General features: G+C 40.7%; 1 protein-coding gene across 1 annotated transcript in view; it reads right to left on the reverse strand.

The window, feature by feature from the left end:
• Positions 1 to 1,598: 1,598 nt before the first annotated feature.
• The window catches only part of TFAP2D (transcription factor AP-2 delta), a 50,001-nt gene continuing 30,011 nt past the window's right edge, over positions 1,599 to 21,588 (reverse strand). The window contains exons 6-7 of the mRNA XM_056343942.1: positions 17,815 to 17,928; positions 1,599 to 2,830 (exon numbers count right to left, since the gene is read on the reverse strand). Of these exons, the coding sequence (XP_056199917.1) occupies positions 2,611 to 2,830; positions 17,815 to 17,928 (334 nt within the window). The 3' untranslated portion in view covers positions 1,599 to 2,610. The remainder of the gene's footprint in view (positions 2,831 to 17,814; positions 17,929 to 21,588) is intronic.

Consider the following 21,588-nt stretch of genomic DNA (forward strand, 5'->3'; position numbering starts at 1 on the left):
AGACCACAATCAAATTGCTTTACAGTACATTTTCACGTGGTAAATCTGTGTATCTGACACAGCCAGACATATAATCTGTCCCCCTCCTCCTTTTCTCTCTCTCAATTTGGGCAATAGAAGCAGCAGAAAAAGTTTCCTTTTCAGTTGTAATCATGGTTACTACTTTCACATTGAAGTATTTAATGTTCTAGAACAGTTCCACAATGTTTCTGTTGAAGAGATCTCTGAGGATCATTCATTTGATTTTGGCACTTCTCCAGAGATGCTGGAGTGAAAAATTCATTGAGCAGAGTTTAAGTTCTGTTAGGCACTTAGCTGATCTTAGTATGTTAAGGAGGTGGAGTCCCATGGAGATACACCTGTTTCCCTCAATGCATAGAGGGTGCATAGATAGCATTAAAGTAGGTATCTTAAGTTATATACCTACCACAAGCAAAGACAAATCTGGGCAAAATCATAGGATTCCCCCCCCCCCCCCCCCGATTTTTTTATGCAAACAAATAGGGACTCATTAGTTCCTAGTGTATTTTTCTCACCATGTTGGCAATTGCCTTACTGACCTCAAGAGGAACAGCATCATGCCATATTCACTCTGTTTTCTTCCTTACATTTGAAAGGCGAGGCTGATCTTGTCAATTCAGTTTGACTCCTTACATCATGGCTGCAAATGCCCTTGGATATATGTCATAGTCCCTAGGTTTATCCTAGAGCTGGTCATCCGAGATGTAATACATGCTAACCAGTTCTAGAAAGCTACGATGTAGACACGTGTATGAACGCTTTTATCCTTGGCTTCCTTTATACCTAGCTGAGAAAAGTACACACTTCCAGGGCATGATTCATTGTTACTTTGAGGTGAGATAAACTGCATACTGTGAGTGCCTTTTTCTCTCTCCTGATTATAGGGAGAGGAGGGTGATTAAGCCAGTTGTAGTCACGTGCAATGCAAAAACGCCACCATTATGTTCCAACTATTATCTGTGAAGAATGACAGGCACTTCCAGATGATCCCTTGCACCCATCCTAGACACTTGGTGTGCAAGTCAAGTGGCCACTCATAGGTCTCTATTGCTGTCTTCTGGGATCCTCCAGGTGAGTCTAGTTCTCTTCTAGGTTTCATGTCCTATCTGCCAAAACTCTGCGTCTGTCTTAGATACCCTGAAACATCTCAAATGGCTCTAAACACTTACACGTAGACAACTATATTATTTCCTACCTTAGAAAGACATGAATTGTCCCTTGGAAGAAAAGGTCTGGTTCTGCTGATCTTAAAAGGAAGTTTAGATGGCCAACATAACCCCACCCTGTAATTCCAATCCTTCCTAAGTTTCTCAGTAAATTGATGTCAGAGAAACAAGAAAGGGAATGTAATAAAAGTCTTGAAGAAGAAGTTAGAACATGGCTGGAAAAAGACTCTTGACTCAAAGAGGCTTGAGCTCAAACTATGCTTCCAATGTTTTCTGTGTGAGGATGTGTGGCAGATGGTAAAATGTTTCAAAAGTACATTAGCAAGGTTATTACCACTTAAATGCTGTGGACTACGCCAATCTGTCTTATTTGTCATTTGTTTTTCTTTTCTTTTCTTTTTGGTAAGTGAGTGGATTCTGTTAGACCTCTGCACCTCAGCTGGATTTCTAAAGACAATAAAGCTGCAGAAACAAGCTGTTGAAGAAAAGAAAGCATCATAAAATCAACACAACACAAAAGGTGACTCCAATTGCCTGCATTGATCCTGTTGAACAGAGACCCAGGTACAGCAGACTGCAGTGTTGTGGGACCAGGGGCTGAGAAGATAGAGGATAGAAGCCTGTGCTGTCAGTTAATCTGAAGTTCACAGAGGGATCAGGGCTCTTATTGAAACTATCAAGGTTTTTTTCATTTTAGTTTGCCATGCTCTTTCACAAGACACCATGGCTGCTGCTTGAATGGTCAGGACAGATTCCCAACAGGTTCTGGCCTCATTCCAGTGCAGCTTTATTGTACATTCCCATATGGGGATGAGCAGCCCCCAACACTGAATGGTTCATTTGTCCCACGACCCAAGAATTCCTCTTTTGCCAGTTTTTCATATAGTTTTCCCAATGGTGAGTAGATCAGGCATTTCCGATGGATCCGAGGAAGCCCTTCTTTAAATCTATCCAGCATGCAAGCAAAGTCAGGATGCTGGAACTGCGTGTCCGGCAACCGACAGACTGGCCCTAACTCTGCTGCTGGAGAAGAAAGTGCTTCAGATTTCATGTGCCACCTCAGCCAAGTCCAGAAGTGCTTATAAAAAACAGTGTTAGTGTATCATTCAGAACAATCAAATACTACGTGCACGAAAAAGTAGTTTAGAGCAACATAAATTTAAAAAAAGTGACAATTTCATCACACAATTACTGTACACTGCTGTTCTTAAGGTTGAATACTTTCCTCTCTCACGCTGCCTCTTTCTCTCTCAATCTTTATCTTTTTTATTTTCCTTTTCTGATTTTTTCTTTTTTTTTTTTCTTTCTTTTTTTCCCCCTTTTTTTGGATTTGGTCCACTGGAGATAAATTGCCCTCAATGATATATATATTTAAAAAAAATATCAGCAGCAAGACTCTCGAAATAGATTCTGTTTGATGTAGCTAGTCTGTCTTTTCTGTTTTGCCCTCTTTCACAGCAGCCTCTGAAGTTTTCCGCAGGGGGGCTTTCTCCGCGTTGGCGTGTCCTTGGCCGGATTCCGCCGCTCCTCCGTTTTTGTGCGATGTGTGCTTTTCCAAGTAGTTCAGCATTTCACTGAGAACAGTTTGGAAAGTGCTTAGGGCAGCACATATTGCAGGAGTTCCAAAACCATGAGTGATCAAACTACAAATGGGAAGGAGACAGAAAAAGAAAAAGAAATACACACACACACATAAATATAAATGCACTCTCATACATCGAAGAGTTTACAGTATACTCATTTTTCTATAGTGAAATTCAAGATTTGCTCCCTAAACTATTTATTACCTATGGGAGAAACAGAAAAGAAAAGAGTAGAGCCGAAGAGCAGACTCCATAGAGCTTCAAAGGCTGGCTTTGTAGGAGTCTCTGTTCTGAAACACTGTGGGACAGATCCTTGGTTGATGCAGATTGACACACTGTTGTTGACTTCAGAGATGCCCAGAGAGGATCCGTGCCCTAGGCTCTCCAGCACTGCTACTTTTTCCAGTCCCAGAAGATTTGGTTCCCCCCTTCTCAGGTAAATAAAACCAGTTCTCTGTGGTTTGTTCACTCTTCTAGATCAGACTCTTGAACAAGACCTGGTTATTCTACGTGGGTATATGACTGCATCTGTACTAGGAAATTAAGCAATGCCAAGGGTGCAATCTCTGAACCTTAGCACAATTGGCATGGTTTGGCCATATCTGTGCTGCTAAGCTCCCTCAGCATCCAACAAGGTGAAATCGGAACTGCCTGTTGGGAATAGTCCTGGGCCAGTGCTAACGCCCAGACAAAGTTTCAGATAAGGCTAGTTCAGCCAGGCTAAATTCACAGACCATACTAACCAAATAACAGTAAAAACAACCAAGTTCCAACCACGTTACCCTGGTGGTGTTGTATTTGCTCGTATAGATTCACCCTATTGCACCTTTCACCCAAATCAGGTGTTTTTTTAAGATTAATTTTTCTTACTGTTTTTCTGCACTGTAAAGTAGTTGAATTTCAGTGGTGGTCCCCACTTAACAGCTGCTGAAACGATGTATTGATGCAGTTGCCTGTCAGAGCTATAGTGGGTTAATTTCATCTCACTTTAGAGTAGCATTTCAGTGTACACATACATATCTAGCCATTTAGGATGTTTTGGGTATCCAGCCTGGGTTCCACCTGCAGATCCAGAAGTGTGCAGGATTCCTACAGGTCCCACCTCTTAGATACTGTCTCTGTAAGGATGTCTCAGCTACCTTAGGGTATTAGAAATGGCACTAGGGACCAGTTTTTAGGCAATCGACTTCAGCCTTATTTGTCTACATATGTGAACAGCGTAAGATGTTCATGTGAGGGCCAGGGAAACTCAAGTCGTACTAGACATCTTAGTATGGGCCACCAAGTTATTCTCGTCATTATAATGGCTCATTTTGAGAAGTGGTAAGTGAAAAAAAGCAACATCCAAATCCTCCAGATTTTTACTTTTAATTTAGAAACATAAATGAAAAATTATTACAAAGGTTGAAATGTCATTGCAGTTTTTAAAAGACTGGTTTCAGTTATCTCAATCCTGCTCAGGGCAGAAAGAAGACAAGAGGAACAGAAGCTGATTTGCGGTTGTGGACATATCTGAGAAATCAGTATCTTATTTTGGTTTGGGTGAGGGGGAAAAAAACCCCACCAAACCACATTACAGTGATTCTGACAAAAAAAAAAAAAAATATTTCCATCCCATGACCTATAAGATCTTGTTCCTGTGGTAACTCTCTGGGTGTCTTAGGCACCACATCAGTAAACCCTGATCTAATGCAGACCCACACATAGGTTAGAAATGGGAACATTTCACTTCTGCAAGAACCCCTCTCCTCTGCTCTTTGGCTTCTCAGTCTTTCCAGCTATTTTAGAAAAAAAATGAAAAAGTAAGAACCAAGGGAAAAGAGGTTATACAGGACATGGACAATTGCTAGGGTGCTGGAAGTATGTATATAAAAAAACCAGTATAGAAATGGCTCCGAGATACCTTTTAGGGTGATCTTTCTGTCTGCTGGGCATGGGAGCCCTGTTTGCTAGGAAAGCTGGTGTCCTAGGGAAGACACCAAATGTACAGGAGTCCTAACCAATACGAGAGCTAAGTTTGGAAATATCTCCCCATTTGAGACTGGGAGTGGCCCAGCCTTTTATAAAAGGTCTCCCAAAGGCTATTAACAAATAACTGGCTTTTAGAATGTTTATCCACCAGTCTCCAGGCACTTTTCAAAGCAGGAATTTATGTTTAGCTCCAGTCAGTAATGAGAGGAAAATGATAATTAAATATTTACAAGGACTATTTTGCAGACATCAATTAATAATAGCACATGACTTAAATTTGGACTCTTGAAGTTTGGACTTGTAGTAATATCTGCATCTTTTTCATTTAGCATTAAAAAGAAGTAAACTTACCTTGCTTTATTCATTTTTTCCTAAATGCCTAGCATACTAGGAAAATAAAGATCAACATCTTAAGTAATTTTTTAATAGCAAAATAGTAAAAACAAGATCAGCAATAGCATATAGGTAAGAGTATTTTTAGCCTTTTCAAGTCCTTTTAGGAGTCAGGTGATTCTGAGATTTTGTGTTGCATTTTATGATAATTTCTAGTCTTCATAACTCCAGAGAAATGAAAATGTGATGGAGCTTACAATAACAGAAAGCAAAAAAAGGAAAATTCAAATGTATCATTACTAATTATAATATCTTATGATTTTTACACTGCTTGTGTGATCTTCTGGGTCTCAATTTGGGGAACAGACTATACCAAGACATATATTTATGATCTTGCATGCAGAAGAAACTACTTTATCTATTTTAAAAGTTGGCAACATCTAGAATCATTCATTTCAAGTAGATGTAAATAGTAAGTTTAACAGAGGATTGAACAGAAAATCAATCTTCCAGCCTGCTCTCTTTGAACCTTCCGACTCCTGAGCAAAAGGAATAGTACTGTGTCCATTTGATAGCTCAGTGCACCCCGAAGAGGAAAGTGGGAATACTACAGTGAACACTTACAGAGATCGCCTCAGAAATGATCTGTAGGACTAGAAACAAAGGTAGAAAACTTTAGTGTTCTAAAATGCTGAGCAAGACTGTAGAAAATACCAAATGGGGCAAAATCTGATATTAAGGTACATAAACATAGATACCAGCTTGAAGGTGTGTACATCAAAGGTGCCTAAGCTCCCATTACCATCAAAAGGGACTTCAGGCACTTTCTTACCTGTAAGAGTCTACAGTGATTTGAGATGTCCTATGACATCTGAAACATCTGCACAGATTTGCTAGTTACAATATAGGACTGAAGTCCACCTTGCTTCCAGGTATTTTGATGCCAGGCATGTTACCCTTGAGTATCTCACATACCCCTAGATGTCGATGTTTAGGCAACTGAATGGAGCCCTGGGGCTTTGTTCAGTGTGGTCAGAGAAGTCTGGACAACGATTTATACACAAAGTGGATGTGTCTCCTTTATGGTAAGCTGCACCATTCTTCTGGTTACGCTGTGGGGTCCCGCAAGGGGAATAAAAATGTTTCTGGTGCTGTTTCAGATGTCTTATAGTAAGACATCTGTGTCAGGTGAGCAGGTAACACAGAGGGTTTACAGGGGAACAGCAGCCTTTTAAAGCAGCAATGGACTGATGGTATACATCATAGCATCTAAGAAGATGTTGCATGCTACTGTTTACTCAGCTATATCTTCTCCTAGATCTCCCTTGACTACATGAGAAGCTTAGACATCGATCTTATATTGAAACATACTATATTGAAACAAACATATTGAAAAAGAAAAAAAAGTATTTTATCCTGAGCAGAATCTTAAACTTCTAGTCTGAAAACTAGTATTCATAGGAAAAGGATTTTGTGGGGTGGATTAGGGGTCTATCACCTTTACAGTTTAGCCTCTTATGTTCCACTAATCATAAAATATGGCAGTTTTTTTGAAGATAACATATTTCTTATAAAAAAGGCAACTCTTTTTCATTGAAATGATGCTGCAGAGTCTCATGGAAACTCTCAGTTCCTGATGAATATATTCTTTTCCACAGATGGGTATATGCAGAGCCTATTAATTTTCTCAAGAAACTTATTAAGAGAAACCATTTTATGGAAAATTTCTGACCAGGCCTCCTTGCTGTGCTCCTGTGAGGGCATATTTTTTTAGCCTAGCTTTATGTAATGAGCATAAAAAGGCCAAGAGATGTTATCTTCTACTTTATGTTATGTTTTTATCAGGTAATTCCCCTTTGCCCTAATTTTGGTGGACTTTATTTCTCTACACGTTGAAGTCTTTGAAAAATCTAAGCAAGTTGGGTAATTTCCCTTTGCTGATGAAAGTAAGTTTCAAGTTGGGGAGAAAATCTGATTTTACATTTAAATCAGACATGACAGACAGAAGATTAATGGCAAAATATTCAAATGTGTTTCCTGAAACAAATTTAGTTGCCTGATTTTTCAGGCTGACTGAGCTCCCACTGAAATTGGTTCATTTTCGGTACACTCCACACCTATGAAACAACTTGCTTTCATTATATTTTCATTTGGGTTTAAAAGTGTGCAATTCAACAACGGTTTCATAATGGAGTCTTCTGAGTATTCTCAGCCTTGTAGTGTACCTTATTGCAACTCCTAGAAACAAACTTTATTGTTCTGAAAAGTGAGGCTAAAATTTCTGGGTTTGGTACTGTGCATGGAGAGCTGCAGAAAGAAGGTGACGAATATCAGGCCAACATATTATAAATCTGTATGCTTAAGGACGTTCAGACCTGCCTGCGATTCTGCCCAGCACTACGATGCAGTTATGGCTGCTCATGTTTTAATGATGGCCTTACTTAAAAGTGAAAAGATCCAAGTGTGCCTGAAGGCTTGGACTCTCGTTTGGCAGCTACCTCAAGGACTCCTCCATACCCCAGGCTGGTGAAACTAAGACATGCAGCAAAAGAGACAGATTCCCTCTCAGCAGGTGGGTGGGTGGGGGGTGGGGGGGAAGAGGCCATCTGCCCTGAATGTTTACACCCTCATTTAAAATAAATAAATGCTTCAAAAGAATAATAATGAAGGAAAAACAAGCTTGAACTTATTGGTCAGGCTTTCTCAGAACTCTGAATGTGAAAACCACTTAATGATTACCCAAATCTAACAACACATGACAGATGACAAATAACAAGGTGTGATAAGACTTTTGATGGCTGTAAAGGGAACAGAAAAAGATTTGAACCTTTTCACTGATCCATGTAACATCCTAAGTTAAAGGTGCCCATACTGAGTTAGAGGTGCTTCTGTTGATTTCAAGGTCTGTCCTGTGAAGGTTGCCTAGAGAATTAAATTGTGATAACTTTGCTTTGGAAGGTCAGTAGGTCTAACCACGACACAAGTTAGACTGATAGTCAAGGTAAGCACATGGCCAGTATGTGTTACAGGGATAAGAAGCCTACAGGATCAGGATCAGAGTGACAAACAGCACAGACGAAAGTTGTCTTGCAAAGCAGGCCCTCATGCTTGTCTTCTGTTCATAATCAGACAAGTGTATGAAGGACATGTTCTCCTAAGCAGATGGACCTCCTTTTACCATGTGTGAAAGCAATGGAGAAAGTAAGAAGATAGAGCTGATACCCCATACTTCTAAAATATTCCATTTCAGCTCTGTTTATTTTTGACTTTGAGACTGATTTTCCACACTAGGAGAATTACCCAGGCAACATACCTGAAACATCCAAGACTTTGACTATGGAATATTTCTGACCTATAGACCAAAGATGAAGCCACGGCACTGTGGCGCACATGGCACTCACAGAATCCCTCAGATGTTTGCCAAAAAATGTTTCCAGCATAGCACACTATGTTCTCCAAATAAACCACTGGATAACACTGTGACTTGCTGGTTTTGAAAGGGGAAAAGATGTACAAGCTGTTGGCTAACTGTGGATGAAAAGTGGCCTCACTGCTCATTACTACCTGTGGAGCCAAACACACCAGCGAGACCACAGATCCAAGATGACTAGACAGTTTTAAAAAAGAATGAGCACATCACTCACACAGGCTTCAGCTCCTTCAGTTTATCCTTTCATTTAGTTAATGCTCACATTTCTGGTCTATGGGAAAGTGGAGAAATTAATGAGATTCAACCAACTTGCCACCATGCACAGACTTTCTCCAGCGAGGCAGCCAATGCAGCTGAGAAGCCCCATTGCCCTCCTCAAATGAAAAAGACCATGAAGTAGACATTGTAAAAATGCTGTTGACAAGGGACAATGCAACTTTGTAATCCAGTAATTTGGAAGTGAGGGGATGGCATTGCTTTTTTTGGGAAACATGAATGTTCCTTAAATGTTATAAGAAATTTTAAGTGCTGGATTAAAATAAAGTCAAACTCTCCAAACTTTTTTCCATTTTTAATAAATGTATATTTTCTTTTTCCTTGGTAATCGTGGAACTTATTTGTTAATAAAGAGGATAAAGAAAAGAGATATTTATCTGTTCTCTTGACTCTATAAATTGTGACTTCAGGGAATTTCACACCCTTTCAAAAGGATTTTGTTCCTCAGCAGAGCAGGAGAAGGTGGTTGAACCCTTGCTACGGAAAGATCAAAGAGATAAACCCTGGGACAGTGAGGGGGAGATCCTGGAGGAATGAACTCTAATACCTTTAGTAAATGAAGAGCCAAGGAAAGGAAAGGGGGAAGAAAAAGAAAAAAAAAAAAGGAAAATGAAAGGAACAATTTGTTGATTACTAGTACCCCAGCACTATAGGAACCAGTGCTGTCCCTCAGCTAGCTGCATCTAAAGCCAGACTGGAAGAGATTATGGAAATCAGGGAACTCTAGAGGGCACCAGTGGTGCTCCACCACAAACTTCATTGCGCACCAGGCTTCTTCCAGTTCGTGCATCCAAACAAGAGGGCTTCTGCTGCTAATCAAGATGACTGGAATTATGACAGCAGTCACTCTACCTCCTGATAAGCGAAGAAGCATAAAAAAGAGAGAACAATATATAAGGGGGTAAGCACATCTGTAAAGACAAGCCAGAAGTAAGCCTTTGGGCTTGTCTCTTTGCTACAATTTAAAAAACATGTTGAGCTTCAAAACTCATTTCATTGCTCCCTTTTACCCTTCAGGAAGGGGGTTGTTACTTTCTCACTGCTCCCAAAGTCTGAGTCTTTTTTTTTTTTTTGTTCTCTGTCATTTTTCTGTGTCACCTTGTCAGTGTGATGCCAGGCACTTGCAGGAGACTAACAGCTCCAGGCTCAGAGATTACCTAAACAGCGAACCTTTTGTCTCTAACAGTTTCATAGGAAAGGTGTTTCATATCAGCTGGACAGCTAGGCAAAACACAGAATATTTTGTGAGGATGCTGATGGCTTTCATTATCTAGTTTTATTATTCTGAGTCTATTATTTTTGTCTGGTTTTATAAGGTTTCTGCACTGAAGGAAGTGTCACTTTTAAAAAAGTAGTTTTGCCTTTGCTGTGTTGCTGTCTTTATATTTTATATATAAAATAGATGATCTGGGTGTGATTTTGCATCTTGATGAAATATAACCTTGAAGGTAAAGGATCAAAGCCAACTTCCGTACTCAGTGAGTATTCGCCTTTCCTTATACGATGGATGATATTAGTAGGGTAGCTGAACTTTCCAAACATTACAGATTCTTATAGACACAGAGTGTCCCAAAAGCAGACATAGAAGATATGTCTATACCCAATTCTACACATGAAGAAAGTGAGATTAAGAGGCTGACTAATGAGGTCAGGGAGTCTGTACATGTAAGCCAAGAAACAGACACAGATCTCTTGAGTATAATCTCAGCAAATCTTCTCTTTTCAAGTCTTTTTTTGTGATGATTTTTGGCTTCCTGGCACAGAATGTGGGTCATTTGTTTTCTGGTAACTCTAGTTTTCATGAGATTTTGGGGAACTAAAAAAGACTTCTGCCAAAAATTAGGAATAAAAAGAATAAAAATCAAAGCTGTTCTGATGCAAGGGCAGGTTATGAAGGCAAAGACAAGACAACACATGTGAGTGTGACTTTCAGGTTGCCTGCTGAATCTGCAGGAAGCTCAGTTACAACATTTGAATGGAAGTGAGAAGCAGATACATGCTCTATCCACCCAACAAGAGAGAGTTAGGGTCTAAAATCAAGAAAAATACTAATGTAGTGTTTTGGACATTTGGTCCAGCTGGAGGCATATCCTAAACTCTGCTCCTTAGACTGAAGGCTGGTTTAACACTTCATCAACAGACTTAAGTGTGAAGTGAAGAAAGCATGATCTCAGATCCAGAACTCTAGCTCTGGTTTAATGCAGAAGCTACTACATTAAACAACAATGCTCATGGTCTTTCATTCTCAGCCCAGCCTTAAATTTTCCTCCGCAAAAGGGAACAGCTTCAAGAGGAGCAATGGAAAGTGAACATGCAGGTTCATGGAACTTTTAGAGTACCTGTAAGGCTGGTAGATATGATGGCTTACTCACAAAAGACCCTTGCACTGAGGGAAGGACAGATGAATGTGAGACAGAATATCTCATCTAAAACAACCCTAGATCCCTAGCTTCACCAGACAGGTGAATCACTCTGAGGTTCCTAAACCGAAGCTAGGGAATGCCTTTAGTCACTTGTGCCTGCATTAGCAAAGTGAAGAGCAGCCAGGCTCCTCCTCTGATCATGCGTGGTCTAGTGTAGCCTGGCCTCATCCCCATTATTCAAACACTTTAACCTACCAAGTAATAGCCATGTCTAAGCTTCCATCTGAGAACATCCTCTTGACTGAGATAAGGCTGACTGGTGCCTGGGAATTGTTTGGGACAGGAAGAGGTACTCTAGGCCAAATCCATAACCAGGAACCACAGCAGCAATCAGACATTAACAGACAATTATGTTCCAGTGTCCAGGACCATACCCACACAATTTACTGGATTAGCTTTCATGTATCTTTTTTTTGTGTATCTTAATTTCTACATGTCTCCATTCCTTCTCTGAAATGTGGCAGAAACATTTCCCTTCTTCACAGCAGGGAACTGTACAACTGAAAATGTTTCATTCATCTGGTCTGGTTCTCTACTCTGAAGAGGGTTGGATGCACTGTATGTCTGGGAAGTGCAAAAATAGTAGATGAGTGATACACAAGTTAATCCCAACCATGTCCCATACTGACATGCTTCAGATCTATCTGTGTGCCATTAACAAGAAAAGGATGGAGCTTGCTGATTGTGCTGGTCAACATTGTTCCAGATCCAGCAGAAGAACCTGTTAGCCTGCAATGTCACCATTCAGAGTGGCAGGATTATGGGTGTTGGGGGTTATCCAAGGCTTCACCATCTCCCATCACAACTGCCTGCACCGTATATTCTCTGAATGTGTGTCTCAGAGCTCTTGTGTCTCTAGACAGGCTTGTCTTCATCTGCTGTAGGACATGAATGCCCTGGTTCACCATTTCCAGGCATTTTTAAAGTGAATTATACTCAAAGCCTTATATATGTGTTTTGTTTACATGCATCTTTTTGCTTCCTCTAAATATTCCAAGCCCCTTTTTCCCTCCCATCACCCTGGATAATTGAGAGCTGTCTCTTGGTTTCACTGAGCATGAAACCAGGCATCTTTGCCTGATCTGAATCCAAAACCAACCAGCTTACAATGATAGATTTGTATAATATTTCTGTCCTGAAAAAAATAAAGAAAGATGAAATCTCAGCTTTACTGCTATCAGGAGGATTTGAAAATAGTTTAAGTTTCAGGAGAAATTAAAATCTTAGCTTTTCCCTTTTGTAAACACAGATACACACACATATATGCAAAAGTCTCACATGATTTTGTGTGGTTTTGGAGAGAAGACTACTGAATTATAAGTAATAGAAGGCATTTAAAAAGAAACGAAGGTCCATGTAATTTTTTTTTCCTCTTTCTTCTTTCCTTCTTTCTTTCTTTCTCACTTTCACTCTCCTTTTCCTGATCCTCACTCTATTTTGAAAGCAAGGGGTGAGGGAAATATGTTCCTCTAATTAAAGCGGTAGAAACTTTTGGGTTCTTTTCTGGTACTGGTGTGCTGACTTTGCTCTCTACTGTAGTAGACTCCTAAATGCATTTACACAGATCAGCCTTTAGAGGACAACAAAGAGACACAAGTATCAGGACAAAAAGTCTCAGCACTTAGTAATGGAAATAGATTTTCCCAGGGTTTTCTTGTTTGCCCTGTGGCTTAATGCTGATTCTGTCTTCAGAAACTTGGCACAGGGTAGCTCAAGTCTTGCCTTTCAGGTCAGATACACTGCACAGGATTATTCTACTTGCTCCTCTGCCTTTATCATGAAGGAAACAAAGAAGAGCTGAAGGACAGCTTGGGTAGCCCTGCAACATACCACCACTTCTTGAACCTACACTTACATATATGCTTAGAAATCTGAGTTGCCTCCAACACCTAGCCCGTGAGGTCAGTGGCTTATATGACCCAGCCCTGACAAGGCTGGATTTCTCTAAGTCTTAGTATATTATTTATAGCAAAGGTAAAGCACCTGACTGGGTTGTAATAAAGGCTGGTGGTTCCCTGAATTCTCAAGCTACATATATATTAGTGATACGTATGCATCACTGCACCCAGGAAGAGTTTGGGACACTGCTAGTTAGACCAGGCAACAAAACCACAGGAATTCCTCAAAAAAAGGAGCACAAGCAGGCAATACATGCCTGTGTCCCTGGCACTACTTCTATTTTCTAATAAAAATATAATTTCTCTGCAACGTTACCTTAAAATCTGCTGAAAAGGGAGAAATCTTCAATAAAGCATGTGTACTACTGCCCTGGCTTGGGTAGCGCACAACAGCTGCTGCTGTGAAGGTAAAGATCCATGGAATTGCCTGTTCACAGTCAAACAAGACTGGGAAATCATTCTTCATGCACACTGAGTTTTCTGTATTCAGGTCAGATGGACATCTCAGAGAGCAGCTGCACAAACGTGGCTGTATCAGGGGTGTAGGAAAGCCTCTGTTTTCCACGTATCTGGTAAAGCTGTGCAAAACTCAGCAGTTTTCAGGCTCACTGGCAGCTCCTTTGAAGATTTCCCCTGTTTTATGCTTTGTATGAACTTTGAGTTTGGAGTTTGAGCAAACCCAGCAATTCTGATCCCTTCATGGGAACTATTCTGTACTTCAGGTTGGACACATGTTTGCAGATCCTGATGAATTGGGACTTAGTGAAAAAAACTTCAGAGAAAAGTGTGAGCTTGAAGATTTAAAATAGAGGAAATGGGAAACACTGTTTCGATCTGACCTGTGCCAGCCTGTGAACCCTGGTCTTAATTTGATAACACTGAGCAAGTAACATCATGAGCAAGTGGAGCACATAACTCTGCATTTAACAGCTGTAGGGTAATTTATTCCTAAAACCCCCTCCTTTTTACCCCAAGGTGGTAGAGGCTGGATTCTGCTGTAGGTGTCAGGTATTATAGCTCTTCAAAAAGACTTTCATTATCTTAGAGTTTATTCTAATAATAGAGATTTGTGTGATTCCTGTGAATTTTTCTGGTCATTAAAAATTCTTTGACTTTCTGACATCTTATAACATAAGCATACACATATATGTATAAAATACCCACTTTTAATCTTGTGGTTTCTTTGCTGCCTTGATTATGGTTTACAAGGCAGAATTTCTGAACCTCTTCTTGTTACATTAAATCTGTATGAAACTATATGAGATTCCCCCAAATAAAAAATCATCTCATATTGGTTAATGGTTGAAAAACATGCTATATTTATGCTAAAAACATTCACAAAACCTTGTCAGAGATTCCAGTGAAAGACTATGGTTTGTCCTTGCCAAATGCACTATTTTGGCTCCATCCCAATCTAGAGATTTATATAGCATGGAGACAGAGAATTTATTGTGAGAAAGCCTACAGTTCTGGAATACAGATAGAAATGAAGATGAAAAATTCACTATTGAAAAAGGATGTTATAGAAATTGTGATGACTGTATGGCGTCACTACTTCAGATTTATGTTTCCTCTGCAAGACCTATTTGTAGAACACCAACAGCTCTTGGGCATTTCAGTCATAAATAACATTAATTTAATGTGCGTAATCAGTTCCAGCCACTTATTAAGACAGTCTAATTTTAGACTCTGACTATTGTAGATGTCATCAGAGTATTTGATGACTATAGTATGGAGGTCAAATCCTTCTCCAGCATACAGCTGCAAAGCTCATTATCTATAGATACATGATAATTGTGTTCATTTCATTGTATATAAATAAGGACAACCTGCTCTTTTGGAAATCTAATCTCAAGTGGGACCTGTGATCAGGGATGTGGGGGCCCAGGTACTTTGAGTATTTGAATTCTTGGTGTTAGGCATCTGCTTTTTTAGGCAGACGCTTTCAACACCTTCTTATGAAAAGATTCCTGACTGATGTATAATGGCAAGCAGCTATTTATGCTTGTGACCCGTAGGAAGCTGTGCTGTGCCTCAGACAGCAGTGAGCTTGTTGTTCCTTGGTTACAAGGTGTGTTTTGGGGTACCAAGAATTTCTTCCTCTTCTCCCATCCCCAACTGATCAGAAGAAAATTTCCTGTGACAGAGGTTGGTTCGGTCTGAGGCTCATCTCTCAAAGACAGAGAAACCAAACGATCAGCCAGGAGCAGTCTGTGTTGAAAACTTGCCTCAGAAAATAGTTAATGCTCCTCGAAAATATGGTGAATTGCATTCTCACATCTTCCCTGGCACCTGAGACAGGCTTAAGTGCCTCCTGTGATATTTAACCTCAAGAAGCAAGTAGTGGTAGGAGTTCAAATGACCTAGCTGTGAAGGCTGCCAGATACAGGGGATGGGAATAACAATATTTTTTTTGCCTACACTAGATTTATCTTTACAATGTAAGTGTCTAGTGTGTACTGATTGGCTAAGCTCCCATTCAGCTGGAGATCTAGACTAGACTGTTCAGTCAAGGGAGTTTATAGAGACTGCTTAATTGTAATGCAGATTTCATGGGTTCTACAGACAAGATCCCTAGAGACGACAGCAGGAGTTACACACCTGGCTGACATGGAAGCACCTTCATGTAGATGAGTAGAGTTAGAAGTCTGGGTCAGAAGCTCAGTCTGACCTCAGCTTCTCTACAGTAGGTGGAAAAGGAACATGGCGTCAGCTCCGCCTGTGGGTCTGGCAGTACTCATCGTTCCTGAAGCATAAGCAGAGAAGGCTGTCTGATTGAAGCCCACGGAAGTATCTGTGTAGGATCAAGACCTGTGCTCTACTAGGTGCCCATCTTCAGTCCAAAACTTATTGCCTACAGCAGGCATGAAAGTGCTGAATGATCCAGGAGCTGCCTACAGAAGCTTTGTACTCCAACCTACTGAAGTGTGGCAGAGAAAGAAGGATGGGAGCTGTACCAGCTGACAGCTTTTGTAGCTGAAGCCTTCAGCATGTTATCCTGACTGCTATTTCTTCTTTAAACACAGGAATCCTTGGGGACTAGCTACCTTGTATCACATTTACTTTGTGTGCATGTGATGGGGAATTATCTATTTTTCCACAAGGCTAGGTAGCCCATTAAAATCCCTCTATGAGGATCCTGTATAAACATCTCTTTTGCTGTGCAAGTGTAGTTAGGTATTTTGGGGTGCATGTGTATAAGGGAAAGGGTACATAGATGTAAGTGGTATGTGTATGTGTGTGCACATCACTGCATGAGAATGGAAGTGGGGGTGTCTAGGTATGTTTGTATACAGACCGAATCCACACAGGTATGTGTATGTATAAATAGGAATGTGTGCATTTGTGGACCACGCGTTATCCTTGCCTTTCCTTAGCCCCCAACAAATAGATGGAAATTGTGGGATGGTGGGTATTTTGGATTCCATTCAAAGTCTGAGGGACTAACCATCACACCTGACTGCTGGGTGCCTCATGCTCTATCAGAAACTTAATAACTAAATGATGCTGGGATGTTGGAGTATAAAAATTGCCTGTCCAGCCAATGAGTGAAGAATGGCTCATCTGGCTGTGCTGAAGAACCATGCAACATCATCCTAAGGCTTGGTGTTACAGTCTGTAAAATCTCTCTGGAAAGGTTATATACATGTTGATTTTTTCAGATATCAGCTAATGGCTAGGAAAAAAATAATCTGTAGCCTCAGCTAGTCATGTATTCCCCTCTGTGGTCTGAGCAAAGACAGGAGCACCTCTAGGATGTTTCATCAAATTTATCTTTGATAAATATCTGAGATGACCCTACTATTTCAAAGTGACCCTCTGGAAGTTCCCATATCACTCTTGAATGTATCTATCACATAGCCTAAAGCAAATACGTGAAACTGTATGTCAACTCCTGGGCTAACAAACGTTTCTGCTCCCGAACCATCTATACACTTTTATCCATAACCTGGATAAAATTCTGATGAAGTTTAGACTTGGTCTGTATGTACCATGGGTCCTTGTCTTCATAATAGCTTCTTAGGCTGTCTACACCAGTAAATTAAATACCACTAGGGCACAGGCCCAGGAACTGAGTCTAAATATATTAGCAGTCTCTGGCTTCTTAGTCTGAACCAGCTCACATTCTCACAGACCTTTCCAGTGTTGTTCAGGAATTAGTGCAGTAGGACTTAGCAGGTAGTGTACTTTGAGGCTAGTCTGCTTTGGAGGCCAAAGAGTTAATGGTATGGTCATGGTAAGGTGATGTCAAATGGTCTCAGTAGCATGAAGGTGGCTCTGGAACTATTTAGTTAATTGGTAAGGATGCAGCCTAACTGCTCTTCCTTTCATTGCTGCTTCGATTCATGCATATTGTTGTTGTTTTGGCCCTGAACTTGAATTTCTACATTTCTGGACCATCCGCTTCATTGGTGGGCTTGTGATTTGGCTCATATCTAGGCCAAGACAGCTTTCTGGCCAGATGGGGAGATTTGGCCAGCAGATGTAGAAAATTACTTACTCAAATTCAGACTGTGGTCCTAGAAGCAGGATGGATGCAAGTAACCTGAACTACATTGCTGGGCAGCCATGTGCTTTTAACAGGCACAGACAACAAAGGGATTATAGACATTATAGTCTTCTATGTAAGGGAACAAATACCATTATGATATCATATGTAGTCTTTACCCAAAATATGGATTTTAGTTAATTGTTCCTCTTTCAAAATCATACCTGAAATGTGTTAAATGTCTCTGGATGTCGAGGTCTAATATTGGAGTCGGTCTGGAGGATCCGAGGGGTGATCTGTCTTGACTTAGAAGGTCTTGGAATTCTTTACATATTTGTCTAAAAGGAAAGTTGAAAACCTTAAATAAGACAGGTGTAATCCACTCCATAAAGCTGATTCCCATAACATGGTCACCTTATCCTGAGTGATCTCATTCATAACAGAAATGTTTGGCAGAGGCATTGTCAAAGAAATTAAAGGCAAAGAAATCCCCCTCTTGCTTCCCTGCCCAAAATTCTCAGAGCCAGCAACGTACAGAATCTCTTGAACAGGAATAGTTCCCCTCTGGACCTGTATTAACACTGACATTTTAGAATGTGATTTCTCTCCCAAATTGGGCTCAGTTTGGCAGTGTTAAGTCTGTTAGCTCACCTACATTAGAAGCAAGGGTTATGGCTCAAAGAAAATTATGAACTGGCATTAGAACATGCCTGAAGCCTTTGTGTAAATAACCCACTACTTGTACGTTTGCTTGTGTGCACTGGTTTATCTGCAAATAGAAGTCCTGGTCATTTTGGCTTTGCCTTCTTGATCCCTGACTCTTAAGACAAATGGAACACTAAGAGTTATGAAGGAAAATGCTACCTTTGCTCTCCTAGCTTCCATTTGTGTTCATTCTCTGCTTTCTTGAAAAGTCTGGGACAGAAGAACTGCTAGATCCTCAACTGAGACCTCTCCTACAGGTCTGCCCAGAGTGAGAATTCATTCTTGCAGCAAGATTTAAATATCTTATTGAAACATTCATGAAAGTTGCTTTACATTTCTACCATGTATCAGGCAACTTAAGGTGTCTACAGCAGTCCAGAGAATGTGTTTCCTAACAGTGCTTCCTTCTTGCTGGTGACTGTAGGAAGAGCTCAGTGACTCACTCAGCTGTCAGTGCCTACACAACAGACAGGCAAGTGAGGCAAATCCCATGATCTCCACTTCTTCTCGGTGGTGGTTTCCTGGGCAATATACACTTTCAGTAGGTAGGATGTGAGACCCCAGTTCAGCACCCTGTAACGGGAACTCAGGCTTTGTCTTGCCTGGTCTCCCGCCAGCGTAGTAGCCCAACTTCTTTGAAAGGATGCATGGTCTTGCTGTCCTCCCTCTCCCTCTCAAGTCTTCCCTTATGTTTCTCAGGATGCCTCAGCACCTGGGTTAAAAACATCCCCCGGCACGCCTCTATATAGAGCCTAACACTAGGAGAGACCTGAAAATAAGGCCTTTTCATTCTTGTGATATTGTTGGATTGGGTCAGTTCATAAATTAGTCTAGGAATATTCTAACAACGTACTTTTTTAAAAAAGAAACCAAATGAGCTCCACTTAGTGCACATCCTTAGAAGAGTGCTATCTGGACCATGGGTGAACAGCAACACCACTTACTTTCAATGGGTTTATGATACAGCTAATCAAAAAAAGGAGAGGTGTCTGGATAACTCTATCAGGACTTCTCTAAAGGAGGATATCACTCTCCACTGACTGTATTGGAAATAAAGGCACATAATGTGGGGTCAGGAGGGCATGATGCCTAGCAGATGATCAGGACACTCACTTGAAATACCTGATATGAGCCTGACACTCAGCTGGATTGACTTAATACTGGTCACAACCACTACACGTAACCTAGCAAACAGTGCCACCTAGTAGAGTATACAGTGCCAGGGCTCATTCTCATGCCCTCATGCAAATTGTCACCATCTGATGAGGTCCATATAGTCATGCTCCTCTAGCCTCCTAAACAGGGTGGCTTCCTAAGAATGGATCCTGGTGTGTGCTATCTCCCAGAACATGCTCAGAAGGTGTTTGGAAGAGTTCAAGGAGCCATTCTAACATTTTAATAATACAGACAATTGCAATCTGATGACTCAGTGTGTATGTGATTTACTTTGTCAGCATAGTTGCAACCACTGTACCTGGGGCAAATTTCTAATACTGAAGAGTATTTCTGTGGTCTGTGACTTCTGTTAGAAGACTCTTTGCACATATGGTCCTAGATAAAGTTTGAGTTCTTCGTTATCATCTTTTAACTCTTGTCCCTTGGAACAGGGGCATAATGGAAAGTAAGTGGGTAAACTCAGCTTCTTGGTCTTTACAAGGTCCTCCGTTGCCAAGTTACAAGCAAGGAAACTGTATTAACCTGGTTGTACCCTTCATTATATCACCATTCTGTGACCTGTGGACATAGACTTTGGACACCATAGCTTTCTCTCAGCTGAGAGGAGAAGAGGTGCAGAAAACTCTTTCCTGCTGTGCTGCTGGACTTCATCCAAGTCTTATTTCTGTAAATGCTTGTCATCTGCATGGACCTAGACACTGACTGCTTGAAAAGACAGCATCATCTTAGCCTTTCAGGCAAAGAGAGGTATTCAGCAGAAATGTATGTAAATGCAGCATACAGTTTTAATGAATAAGGTCCTTAGAGGAAAAACAGTTCCTTTCAACAACTGAAAACAGTCAGTCATTTTGGCTTCTAAACAATCTGCTATCCCCAGTTGGCCCTGTCAGCACTGCTCTTCTCTCCTTGCTCCAACCTCTACTTTCTACCTGTTGAAAAAGTTCATCTTAAAAATTCTTATATTTTGACAAAGGAAAGTGTCAGAACCAAGTGTGCAATTAAGTTCCCTTCCATCTCCACATGTCAAAAGTCTTTACTGAATGATGGCAGATTGAAAGAAAAGAAAAAAACTTTTTTATTATACATGAAAACCTGTAAAAAGCAATAACCTACTTTTTTCAAGGGGATTTCTAGGCAAAGTGGTATCTCAGAGCCTCCACTACCAATAAAACATCACCTGGGGTAGTGTCAGGGGGAGGGGCTGGCAGTTGTTTGCCGAGTTGGACTGTGACTTTGAAAAAGCAAAGAAAGATGGTTATGCTGTCTTAGGGGCCACAGGTTAATAAAAGAAGTCCTGGTCATTCCTACAAGGGAGGCACCTAGTGATTTGTGATAGATGGTCAGATGTTCCAGTATATGACCACGAAAAGATAAAACACTCTGTACTGGATCAGATCAAGAGCTCATCTAGTCATGACCCTATCCCTAGCAGTGGCCAAAGCAAATGCCTCATGATGAGTACGAGAGTGGGACAAATTTGTGCCCATGGGTCTGATATATTCAAAGTGAGGTGGAGCTGCCAGATATTCAAAGACCAGATATCAGAGAGATGCTCAGCAGGTCCTGTGCATCCAGTCTCAGAGCTCCTTTTTCAGAAAACTAGCAAATGAGTCCAGAGTCATGAGCCACATGTTGATTATTGTGGACTGGCTGTAAGCAATGCCACAATAAAATTGTTGTTCACACTATTCTGTTTTGGTCCACATAAATGTGTGGATATCTGTCACATGTAGAAGGCCTTGTGCTGTGAAACTCTTGTGATTTTTCCCAAAGGACAGTGTGCCTCTCCATCAAGTGGAATTATTGATATGGCCTTCAGCAGTTCTGCATCTGTCCTAGCTGCAACATGATCAGGTTCCATCCCCTGTTGTAAAGTCACTCAGAGTCTCCCACTCCTCTGCAAGGTGAACTAATACATGCTTAAAGACCCTCTAAAACCAAGTGCCAGCTTTTTCTTTTTAATTTAATTTTATTTTTTTCTGTGTGGATTGCACAGACATGTCCTGAAGCCTTTCTAAAGAGTCTAGGGTTAACAGGCCAGTACCAACACCCTTTGGCCAGAACTATGACAATTCAGACCCTTTTTTTGAAGCATCTTCCTCTGGAGTGCCCAGATA

Source organism: Falco biarmicus, chromosome 6 (genome assembly GCF_023638135.1).
Source record: "Falco biarmicus isolate bFalBia1 chromosome 6, bFalBia1.pri, whole genome shotgun sequence".
In the NCBI taxonomy this organism is placed as follows: Eukaryota; Metazoa; Chordata; class Aves; order Falconiformes; family Falconidae; genus Falco; species Falco biarmicus.